This window comes from Podarcis melisellensis (assembly GCF_964234715.1).
Source record: "Podarcis melisellensis genome assembly, chromosome: 11".
Taxonomy (NCBI): domain Eukaryota; kingdom Metazoa; phylum Chordata; class Lepidosauria; order Squamata; family Lacertidae; genus Podarcis; species Podarcis melisellensis.
The window spans coordinates 43,104,460-43,117,111 of NC_138543.1; the positions used below are offsets into that span (position 1 = coordinate 43,104,460).

At 46.6% G+C, this 12,652-nt stretch overlaps 1 protein-coding gene across 3 annotated transcripts in view; it reads left to right on the plus strand.

Annotated features, from left to right (window-relative positions):
• Positions 1-1,311: 1,311 nt before the first annotated feature.
• Positions 1,312-12,652, plus strand: part of EMB (embigin) — a 30,614-nt gene continuing 19,273 nt past the window's right edge. For all 3 annotated transcript variants that reach the window (XM_081929956.1, XM_081929957.1, XM_081929958.1), the window contains exon 1: positions 1,312-1,510. In XM_081929956.1, coding sequence (XP_081786082.1) covers positions 1,411-1,510 — 100 coding nt within the window. In that variant the 5' untranslated portion in view covers positions 1,312-1,410. The remainder of the gene's footprint in view (positions 1,511-12,652) is intronic.

Genomic DNA, 12,652 nt, shown 5'->3' on the forward strand with positions numbered 1-12,652 from the left:
TGGCTATGGTGTCTTTATTAAATATGGTTTTATTTACACATATATTCAAGCTGAGCACCAGAGCATCAGATCTTGCCTCTCCCATTGGAGTTCTTGGCGAGTTCAGCAAAGAGCGAGAAGTCAAGCCATTGTGTCTTCCCAGCTTTCAATGGGACTAGCCAAAAAATAGTCCCTGGTCTATTGTTCTCCTACACCTCAGATGATGTGGCCTCCAGCCAGGTGAGAAGGTGGCAATGCCTGCCATCTCCCTCTAAATGCATCACTGGTTAGTTGTGTCTATGGCAATACAGCCAACTCTTAAGTCATGGATAAGGGATGCTTAACCAACCCCCAGTCCTATAACAAAACCTTCACTGGATTTATTTAAGTAGTTGGCCATTGATCAGTAATTCTACACTGATTGTGCCCTGCAATGCAGATGCAGGTTATTATTACTTCTTCTATTTATTAGTTACTTTGCCTCTCCTGCCTAAATGAAACTCAGAAAGTAACAAACAACAATAATAATAATAATAAAAATGTCCAGTAGCACCTTATAGACCAACTAAGTTTGTTCTGGGTATAAGCTTTTGTGTGCATGCAGATTTTTTGTTGGAAGCCACCCAGAGCGGCTGGGGAAACCCAGCCAGATGGGCGGGGTATAAATAAAAAATTATTATTATTATTATTATTATTATTATTATTATTATTATTATACCTGAATCTAGAAACAAACAAAAGTCAGACTAGACATAGAGGTTCCTTCCAACTTTATGACTGTAAAGAGAAAACAGAAAGAAGTTGCTGGTAGCCTTTTTGAACAGATTTAAGTGATTTTGGTTTGGTTTATTAAAAAAAACCTGATTTTTTTTTGAACCAAGGTCCTTTCAAAATGGCTGCAAAAAAAACGCAATACAGTGGCAACATTGCCGATCCAGTCTTTTATCATCACATACAAATTAAGACTTTTGAGAAAGCCAAGTGCTAAAAGAGCAGCTTAAAAATTATAATAAAAGACAGGTATCCTAGTGGCAGCCAGATCTGTCTTAGTGAACCTAGATTTATTTATTTATTTATTAAATGCACCTGGAATTGTTGTTGTGCTGTTGTGCTTACTTTTGAGTAAGGATGCATAGGATTGGAACACAGGGAGTCTAACCACTCCCTAGTCATTCATTCATTCACAGAAAGATTCGGCGGTTTTAAACAGCTGCGCGATGGCCACACTTTTCCTTTCGCACCTGCCCGACTATTCGCTGGTTGGTTGCTCCTCTTGACGTCAGTCTCCCGTTATTAGTACAGCTCCAGGGCAACACCCTTCTCAAAGAACGAGGCGCTGCTTGCTGGAGCGGCCGGGCGGGGCGCAACGGAGCAAGCGGCCAGACCTCACTGCAGTGCTATTGCAGAAGCTTCTGCCGGCTGCAAGCAAGCATGAGCGCCTTCGTGGCGTTGCACTCCGTTCGCCTCCTTCTCCTGCTGGTTGTTTGGGGTGTCTTGGACGTCGGGAGCAGCAGCAGCAGCACTCCCGCAGGTAAGGATATTAATAATCGCTATGAATTTCCGCCGTGTTTTCTCCGGTCGGCTGGCAACCTAGGCAAACGTCCAGAAAAAAGGATGGTCGTTGCTGCGTTTCTCATCCCAAGGTGAGCAGTCACCTTGAGAAGGTTTGCTTCAAGGCAAAAAAATAAACAAAACGACGACTGTTATTTTCTCCGAACCGAGGGGGAGGGGTTAGATGGTTCAAGGCATTTTAATTTTAAACATTTTATTCATTTACCGCAGCCCGAGTTTATTTGGCAGGAGGGGGTTGCTTTGGTGAAGTGATGTTCTGCCCGAATCTTCACTTTGCGTCATACTAAACAGGCTCCCCCGCCCCCTGAAAGGTTAATTCCTACCTTATGACTATTAAGATCAAAAAGACACGCGTCTAAGGCGTTTCCGAACTCTGCATTCCCCTGGTTGTAGAATCCTTCGTGTCCTCTTTTGTGAAAGCCATTGCCTTCCTAGTTTAATAAAAGGAGGAGGGGGGGGAAATAAGCAGGGGACAGAGAAGTTAAGATTCCAGCAGGTGGTAAAGTGGAGGCAGACAATAGTCCCTAGGACTGGAGATCCCTGTTGTTGGAGCAACATTACCCGTGGAATTAACTTAATAATGCCAGGATGATGGCCCATTGTTTCAGCTGTGAACGATCACTGTGCTTTGTTTTGTGTCTGTTTGCTGCTCTGTGAATGATGTGCTACTTGCATGTCGTTGCTCTTTGCTCCACTATAACCACCACCATGCGCACACACACAGGTGTAAAGGCACAAGGACATAAGAAGAGCCTTGCTGGATCAGGCCCATCCTGTTCTCCCAGTGGCCAACCAGATGCCTGTAGGAAGGCGCCCCCCCCCCAGCAGGACATGAGCGCAACAGCACTCCCCCCCCACTTGTTGCCTCAAATATTTATTTATTTAGACCATTCCTATACCATTCCAGATATTAAACTGTCCCTAAGCAGTCTGCAGTGAACTGAAACAACGGTTACAAAAATGCACAATTAAGCCAGGAATGTGAATACACAGAGATGGAACTTCCATCTCAAACTGCCCCCTCCTCCCCCACCCCGCAAACAGCTCTCAGCATCCTGTCTCTCAGTGTCATCAGTGCTGGCTCTCACCCAAGACCCAACAAATTCAGATTTGTGCAAGTCTCACAACAGAAGTGGGTTCCTATATCCTGCTGACATTGCCTACCCATCTGCACCATACAATTCAAGTGGTATCGTACTACTATAAACAGCCATGGCTTTCCCCCAAAGAATCCTGGGAGGTTAGGGGTGCTGTTGTTAAAAGGTAAAGGGACCCCTGACCATTAGGTCCAGTCGTGACCGACTCTGGGGTTGTGCCGCTCATCTCGCTTTATTGGCCGAGGGAGCCGGCGTACAGCTTCCGGGTAATGTGGCCAGCATGACGAAGCCTCTTCTGGCAAATCAGAGCAGCGCACGGAAACGCCGTTTACCTTCCTGCCAGAGCGGAACCTATTTATCTACTTGCACTTTGCCGTGCTTTCAAACTGCTAGGTGGGCAGGAGCAGGGACCGAGCAACAGGAGTTCACCCCATCGTGGGGATTTGAACCACCGACCTTCTGATCGACAAGTCCTAGGCTCTGTGGTTTAACCCACAGTGCTGTTAGGAGACCCTTATTCCCCTTGCAGAGTTGCAGTTCTCAGGGTGGTTTAAAAGTAGGCCCGTCTTCCCAGGGAACTGAGAATTGAAGATCTGTGAGTGGAATAGGCTCTCCTTAACAACTCTGTTTTAAATGTGCAGGTAGGACTCTAGTCTCCGGCTCCAGGTCCCCAACCTCACTACACATTTCAAACTATTTTAGCACTTTGAAGTCCTGTTTTGTGCACGCTGCATTAAAACCCTGTTTGGCACAATATCTGACGATTCTCCCTTCCCCGCAGTTTGCGCCACAGTAAATGCAGAGGAAATGGTGTCTGTGCTTCCTGTTTGAAAGTTTGAGACAGTTTTACCAAATCTCACAGTGAGGATATGAAATAAACCAGCAGACCTCTTTCATAGACTGAATTCCATTCGAATTCATGGGGTTTATAAAGTCATTATTGAAAAATATCCTTACCCCCTGTTCCTTTTCTTAAAAATTGTAGTATAATCTCCAACTGATAGCAGTTTCCAACTAGAAAACAACCAGATTTTGAATTGTTAGGTGTAGGGCTGGATCCTCCAGAGTCCAGACTCACACACATTACACCAAAGTCCTGTTACAATCATTGAGACTCTGGCTGTATACAATCCATGAACATTAAAGCATTCAAAGCAGTTTCTTTTGCTCAGAGAATTCTGGGTAGTATAGATCACCCCTAAGAGATATGTTAACAACCCTTAAAAAAACTACAGTGCTCATAATTATTTGAGGGAGGGAGAATGTTTGAATGCAGCCTTAAGTTGATTTGAGTGACAGCTAAGTGCCACTCACTTAGTCTGGATCCAACCAGTCATATTCAGGATTTCTGAGATGGGGTGGGATCACACGTGCCTCTGATCTATTTACTGCTGAAGAGGCCAACAGGTTGTATCACTGTACTGCTGGGATCAGAAGGGTTAGAAAGATATTGAGTAGTTTTATCTGACATTTGTTACTTTTTGAAGTTGTAACAATGTTGCCACCCCAAATGGACCTGGTTTCAGCTTCAGAATTCTTGATCGCCACAGAGTTGCTTCCTCTCCAACAGCACTGAGTGGTTGCTGTTAAGTCTAGCCCAAAATTAAGCAAGTACCTTTGTACTTTGTAGTATCAAAGCTGTTCAGAAGCTCATCCACGATCTACATTTTATCTTAAACAGAGAAACAAAGGGACAATTTTAAATGGGGAGCAGAAATGGCTCTTCACTATGAGAAAATGATTTTTAAGCATAGTGAACTTGGAGTCATCAAGTAAAACCACTTGGCTTCCAATTTAGGAGAGACAAATTACTTCATGCCATGGAGTATACCGTATTTTTCGCCCTATAAGACGCACTTTTTCCCCTCCAAAAATGAAGGGGAAATGTGTGTGCATCCTATGGGGCAAATGCAGGCTTTCCCTGAAGCCTGGAGAGCGAGGGGGGTCGGTGCGGACCGACCCCTCTCGCTCTCCAGGCTACAGGAAGCTATCCACTAGCCGTGGGAGACCCAGCTCTCCCAAGGCTAGCGGAGACCTTGCCGGCACCCAGAAGCTTGGGGCGCGCTGAGCTCCGCTCGCCCCAAGCTTTGGGATTAGCGTAGCACTCCGCTAGCCCTGGGAGAGCCGCGCGGCTCTCCCACGGCTAGCGGAGACCTTGCCGGCACCCAGAAGTTTGGGGCGCGCTAAGCTCCGCACGCCCCAAGCTTCGGGATTAGCGCAGCGCTCCGCTAGCCTTGGGAGAGGCGGCTAGCGGAGACCTTGCCGGCACCCAGAAGCGCTGGTGTTGGCAAGCCTTGCAAACCTGGGGGATCTCCCCCCGGGATTGCAAGGCTTGCGGGCGGCAGCTGGCAGCGCGGAGCACGGGGCGCCCTTCGGAGGCCGCCCCGTTCTCCGCGCTGGTGTCGGCAAGCCTTGCGCACCCGGGGGATCTCCCCCCGGGAGCCGAAGGCTTGCGGGCGGCAGCTGGCAGCGCGGAGCACGGGGCGCCCTTCGGAGGCCGCCCCGTTCTCCGCGCTGGTGTCGTCAAGCCTTGCGCACCCGGGGGATCTCCCCCTGGGCGCGCATGGCTTGCGGGCGGCAGCCGGCAGCGCGGTGCACGGGGCGCCCTTCGGAGGCCGCCCCGTGCTCCGCGCTGGTGTCGGCAAGCCTTGCGCACCTGGGGGATCTCCCCCCGGGAGCTGAAGGCTTGCGGGCAGCAGCCGGCAGCGCGGAGCACGGGGCGGCCTTTGGAGGCCGCCCCGTGCTCCGTGCTGGTGTTGGCAAGCCTTGCGCACCCGGGGGATCTCCCCTGGGCGCGCATGGCTTGCGGGCGGCAGCCCGCAGCGCGGAGCACAGGGCGCCCTTCGGAGGCCGCCCCGTTCTCCGCGCTGGTGTCGGCAAGCCTTGCGCACGGGGGGCGCGTGGGGCACCCTGAAACAGAGGGCTCCCCATGCTGCGGACAGTAGCCTGCTGCCCAACGCGTGGGGCGCCCTGAAGCAGAGCGCCCCTCGCGCCAGGCAGACATCGGCCAGCCCCACAAGCTCGGGGGACAGCGGGGAGGCGCAGCACCGCCATCCCACTGTTCCCCGACCTGGTTTTGGGGGGGGGAAATAAAGGGAAAAAAAATTCCTTTATTTCCCCCCCCCCAAAAAAGTAGGTGCATCCTATGGGACGGAGCGTCCTATGGGACGAAAAATACGGTAATTTAATGTATGGAATTTACTGCCACACAGTGGGGGTGGCCGCTAACTTAGACAGGGTCCTGTAACAAAATGGTGTAGTGTGGAATGTGCCTGTTTAGGGTTCCAGCTATCCAACCAGCCAGCAACATCCTTGAGGATAGTTCCATTTCATCTTTTGTTTTCTGCTCCTGTGAAAGGCAGTCAGCATTTTGTATCCTCAATCCTTAGTGGACTGTTTGGATTCCTCTCCTTAGAGTTCTCCTCACTCCTGTGCCTCCTTCAAACCAAGCCTGCTGACCCTCTTGTACATGGATGTTGCAGTTTTGGCTACCTAAATTGTCCATGTGTGGAGAAAGATTTATCAGTTAGTATGCAGAGTAGCTGTAAAAAGGAGACTAATGAATGAGTGGTCTCTCGTTGGTTATGAGTCACGATGGCTGTGTGGAAATTCCAGGTTTGATGTTTTGGAGTTTTGCAGATGCAGAAGTAGGTCACCAGGTGGGGCGAAGCCACTAGGCTTCCTGGCAAGTGAGTTAGTTGCTTACTTGAAAGTAGAGGGGGTGAGGTGGAAGGCGATTGGCACAGTGCACATGCACTGGCAGAAATGTTGGGTTGGCTCTGCCAGTGGGTTTGCACCATGCTGACATCCACACCACCTCTCCCTCTCAGTGAGCAACAGCAGCACACCAGGCAATCAGGTGTGGTGAACCTTTGGCCTTCTAGTTTTTGATGAACTGCAACTCCCACCAAACCCAGCAAACATAACCAGTGTCCAGGGATGATGGAAGTTGTAGCTCAGTAACATCTGGAAGGTCAAAGATTGACCAGAATTTGCTTAGATGGAGCATCATCCCTCATGGAAATGGTGGGCCTCACTTGGCCTTTTCTGGATTTTGTCAGTCTGCTTATCAGCTGTATATCATAGCTTCACCGATATAAAATTGACTCCGTGAATACTTCATTTCTGTCCAATACCCTGCAGTGGTGGAGCAAGCAAGTATCTCTTCCACAGTGTGAACTTTGGCTAGACTGTCTGGTGGAGTTCTAGAACAGAGCTGTTTTGGGCAAAGTGATGCCACCCTACAGAAAGATTGCCTGAAATTTATGTGCTTAGTTCCTTTTTGGAGTAACTTCTCTGCTTGATGAGGTCAGTCAGAAGATGGGCAATATAGGAAGTTGCTGTATACAGTACTCAGTCAGACCATTGACCTCCATCTGGCCCAGTATTGTGCAAATTGGATGGCAACCCATGTCACCAGGGTTGTAGACAATGGATCTCTCCTGGGCCTACCTAGAGATAATACTGTGGAATTAAACCTGGAACTATTTGAACTTGAAGCATATCCTCAAAGGAGGAGGTCAGAATCAAGAATGGGGGAGAGCAGCAGCAGTTAAATTTTAGGCTCAGGCATTTAAAATGTTGTACATAGCTCTGGGATGATTAATGGATTTCTCTCACATGGCTGTTGGGATGACTGCAAAGCAGCAGTGATATGGAAAGGAGGACTAAAAAGAGAGAATATACAACTCAGGTATAGGGCTGCCAACTTGAATAAAATATTTCAAGGCCCAGGTAAGCCCCATCCTCCAAGTGTCCCTATTTTCCAGGGACATCCCTGATTTAGAGAAGATGTCCTGGTTTCTGATTTGATCCTGGAATGACCCACTTTTCCTTAGGATGTCCCTATTTACATTGGAGAAATGCTGGAGGGTATGGAGTTAGCCAACTCCCGAGGCATCTGAAGCAATCCTGTATAGGGGAGTTGTTGTTTTTTTATAAAAAGTTTAATGTTTTATTATGTTTTTATATATGTTGGAAGCTGCCCAGAGTGGCTGGGCCAACCAGGTAAGATGCATGGGGTATAATTAGTGAAATGATCGTTATGGAATGGGACATCCCTATTTTCACCCGAGAAACGTTGGAGGGCATGCCTGCGTAATTGATCACATAATGTGGTGCATGCACACCATTGTATGGCAATGCTCATCAACTTTGCGGGAGGCCCCCACGACCCCTAAGAGTGGCTCCTATGCTCAGGTTCTTCACTCTTCATCTCTGCTTTATGTTGCACCAATCCTAACTGTCTTGCGCAGTGCAATCCTACATATGGCTTACTCCCAGGCAAGGGTCTAGAATTGCAACTTCAGACACTGTTCTGTGAGGTACTCTGTTCCCACAAATATTACTACAGTACTGTTGCAGAGAATAAAGTCAGACCTGAGGCCTTGTATATTTTCAACTGAAGTAGTTCCATAGCTTATAGAACTTCAGTATTTTAGGTATACTTTTAATGGAACACAGTGGGTGGCTGTGTGCAGATGTGTGCAACTGTGGCACACATACACCCCTCAGCCATTTCCCTTCATAACGTACTATCATCAAGAAAGGGGATGTGGTTATGAAGAAAAGGGGACATGAGGACTAGTTAAGATAGGTTTGATCTATAGCAGGAGTCAGCAACCTTTTTCAGCCATGGACCGGTCCACCATCCTTCAGACCATATGGGGGGCCGGACTATATTTTGAAGGAAAAAATGAATGAATTCCTATGCCCCACAAATAACCCAGAGATGCATTTTAAATAAAAGGACACATTCTGCTCATGTAAAAACACGCTGATTCCCGGACCGTCTGCGGGCCAGATTTAGAAGGCAGTTGGGTCACATCTGGCCCCTGGGCCTTAGGTTGCCTACCCCTGATCTACAGCATACATATACAGAGATATGTAGTACATATCTGTGGTATCCCTGGGAATATCCTTGCCTGAAACAGTGCATTTTGGGGGGGGGGGCACAGGGGTACGCATACCCCTAAACATTTTGTGAATCTAAGTTTGGCCTCATTGTGGGGCAGTATTTCAATATGAGTAGGAAATGAGAGTACCCCTAAACATTTTTTTTAGAAAGAAAGTACTGCCTGAACCCCTGGAGAGATGCTGCCATTCTGTGTATAGACAATACTGAACCAGATAGAGCAATAGTTTTATATTATTTGCAGGCTTGACAGTACCTAGAAGGTGGAAAGATTTGAGTCAACTTGCTATCCGAATGGCACCAGCTTTGATGGGGAAAAAGTGAGACACAAGGTGAAAGACAGTGGTGATTTTTAAAAGGCAAAAGGGAAGTTTCAAGTGACATGGCATTTTTAAATAAAATACATAATGTGGAAGGAACAGAACTGGCAACCACCAGCAACGCATGGCTTCCTGTGGCATGACTGTACTGTCAACCCAAAAGGAGAATTCTGGTCATAAGAACAACAAATGCTTTACAGTAAAACAGATGCATCCAATGGTCTGAACTATGTGTTACCCTCATGTTCTGGATGTTATACATTATCTTGTTCTTGTCACAAAAGCAAATTACTTTTTTAAAAAAGAATAGACTCATTTTAAGGGAGCTTCCTCTGAAAAAAGAATCCAGTCCCCAATTGATCTACAGCTAGCAGAGGCAGCCTGTTTCCTTAGAAGCAAGCAGGCATGAATCATTGCAGCAAAGAGCACCAGGCTGATTAATTTCTCAGTCCATTATTGACAAAGGCATTATTGGCTATGATGATCTCAGATAAGACACTGTCTTCCTTCCACTTGGGGGACATAACTGAAATGATCTCATTGGTCTGGCGCGGGCACAAATTGTTCTTTGCAGGTTGCTTAGGACAACAACAGAGGCAGGAGACATTAGAGGGAGAAGAACCTCCATCCAAATGGCAAGAGGTGAATTGTTTCATCTACTGTGTGACTTTGCAAGGTTGATGTCTAAACCCTGTTAGTACACAGATTCCCCCTTCCAAAAACCAGTACAGTGGTACCTTGGGTTACAGATGCTTCAGGTTACAGACTCTGCTAACCTGGAAGTAGTACCTCGGGTTAAGAACTTTGCTTCAGGATGAGAACAGAAATTGTGCAGTAGCAGTGGGAGGCCCCATTAGCTAAAGTGGTACCTCAGGTTAAGAACAGTTTCAGGTTAAGAACGGACCTCCGGAACGAATTAAGTTCTTAACCAGAGGTACCACTGTACAATGGTTTGTTAGTCATTTAGCAACCAATGTCATTTAGAAACAACACACATTTACCCTTTACATTATACTCATACATTTTAACCAGACCTGTCTTGTATGAAATATATTTTAACAGCATGTCAGAAAATGACCTGAAATGAGATGGAAGAGGAGTATGAAGAGAGGTAGAACAGGGATGGGAGTGTGGAACACCTGTTAGGTTTTGGAGGACTAAGCCCTGTGCACCTTGTCTTACCTTCTTCTCCATCAACTAGCCCATGGGTAGGCAAACTAAGGCCTGGGGGCCAAATCCAGCCCAATTGCCTTCTAAATCTGGCCCGCCGGCAGTCCAGGAATCAGCGGTTTTTACATGAGTAGAATGTGCCCTTTTATTTAAAATGCATCTCTGGGTTATTTGTGGGGCATAGGAATTCATTCTTCTTTTTTTCCAAAATATAGTCCAGCCCCCCACAAGGTCTTAGGGACAGTGGACCGGCTCCCTGCTGAAAAAGTTTGCTGACCCCTGAGCTAGCCTGTTACCCTTGGATGTTGTAGGAAGACACGGTTTTGCTGACAGTGTTGAAGTACGGCTGTTAGTTGGTCATCTTCTCTACTGACAGCAAAATGTATTGAAACAGTTCTGGGGTGGACAGGTGTGCATGAATATAAAAGCATCCAAGAGGGTATCTATGGTATTAACTGGGATTTGAATTTGCATCTTTCCAATCCTAGGCTGACCTGTATACTCTATGTTGGGGTAGTGAATCTGGTGCTCTTGAGAAGCTGTTGGACTGCAGTGCTCATCAGACCCAGCCACACACTGCCCGTGGTCAGGAATTATGGAAGTTCCAACATCTGGAGGGCACCATGATCCAGAGACCAATAAATTTAATAAACAACAACAACATATTAGGGTGTCCTTTAGCTATTGAGCCTTCTACTTGCCTGTAGAAACAGAAAACTTAGTCAAGGGTGGGTGCTCATGAAGGGTGTAAAATGATGGCACTCATGCGTAGTAGTCCCAGGAAGTAGCTTGTGAACTTGATGCTGTCTATTCAGAGATACCAATTTTTGACTTAAGGGTTGATACTCATTTCTTCATGGACAAAGTGTTGTTAGTGGTAACAGGGCATGTGCTGCATAGAAAGAAAGAAGCCTAAGAAGTTACCCGTACTCTCATCTCTCTAAAGCAAGGCAATTGTGACAGTTGTCTCCTTTTTGTACAGTCCTCAGGAAATGTAGAACTGCCCAGAAATAGTCTTTCAGTTCTGGGTTTTCTGTTTGTTTGTTTTTATGCCATGTTGTTGTTTAGTCGTGTCCGACTCTTCGTGACTCCGTGGACCAGAGCACGCCAGGCACTCCTGTCTTCCACTGCCTCCCACAGTTTGGTCAAACTCATGTTCGAGAACACTGTCCAACCATCCTATCCCTTGTCGTCCCCTTCTCCTTGTGCCCTCAATCTTTCCCAACATCAGGGAGTCTTTTCCAGGGAGTCTTCTCTTCTCAGGAGGTGGCCAAAGTATTGGAGCCTCAGCTTCAGGATCTGTCATTCCAGTGAGTACTCAGGGCTGATTTCCTTAAGAATGGATCAGTTTGATCTTCTTGCAGTCCATGGGACCCTCAAGAGTCTCCTCCAGCACCATAATTCAAAAGCATCAATTCTTCAGCGATCAGCCTTCTTTATGGTCCAGCTCTCACTTCCATACATCACTACTGGGAAAACCATGGCTTTAACTATACGGATCTTTGTTTGGCAAGGTGATGTCTCTGCTTTTTAAGATGCTGTCTAGGTTTGTCATTGCTTTTCTCCCAAGAAGCAGGCGTCTTTTAATTTTGTGACTGCTGTCACCATCTGCAGTGATCATGGAGCCCAAGAAAGTAACATCTTTTTATGCTATAGACTTGATTTAACAGGGAGGAAGTCCTCCTTTATCATTTTCAGCCATAATTGCTAGTCATAACCATTAATCATTCACTTAAAGTGCTTTAGCTCTTGCAAAGCGGCTTTCAAATTCTCTGGAATGAAGTTGTCAGAAAAAGCCAGCCGCTAGAGAGAATAGCAGGAGACTGGCCTGTCCAGAACCCAGGATGTGGTCTGAATCAGTCAGGACTTGATATGACTTATATCTGCTTTTGAAGCCACTTCCTTAATTTTGTGCATTGTACATTCAGCCTAAGCTTCTTTCAGATTTACCCGGCAAAATTACAATAATATATATGGACCACCAGGTTCTTTGTTAGAATTTTGTAAAACTACAGTGAGTTTATTTCCTCTACACTTCCTTGAAGGACTTGGGGCTCATCCAGATTATCTTTATACCACACTTTCAGGCACAGGTTTGCACTTTAAAAGTTCTGTGTCAGAGTGTGGCACTTTTCTCTGGAAAACCCAATTGCTGTTTGCTCCAATTCAATGGTTAAACACAGGTTTCCCAGGAAAAGCACCAGCCCCCCCTAAAAAAGCCATTAAAATATAGCAGACCCACCACTTAATACTAGAAATTAATAATGCAGTGGATCCACTCCCACTAAATGTCCCCAATTAAATATAGTGAACCCACCTCACGGTATACCAATTACACGAATTTCTACAATTTACCACAGATTATCTAGTGGGGGACTTGTGTGAGGGGAAAATGTAATGATTTAGAGTCCCAGGCAGGAAGTGATCAACAAATGAGAAAAGTTTTATTAAACAAAAAAGTTTATCAAACAAAGTGGGTCAGGAAATGCATCCCTAAACAGGTATTTAAAAAGGTAAAGGATCCCTGACAGTTGAGTCCAGTCGCAGACAACTCTGGTTGCAGCGCTCATCTCGCTTCACAGATGAGCCAAGGGAGCCGG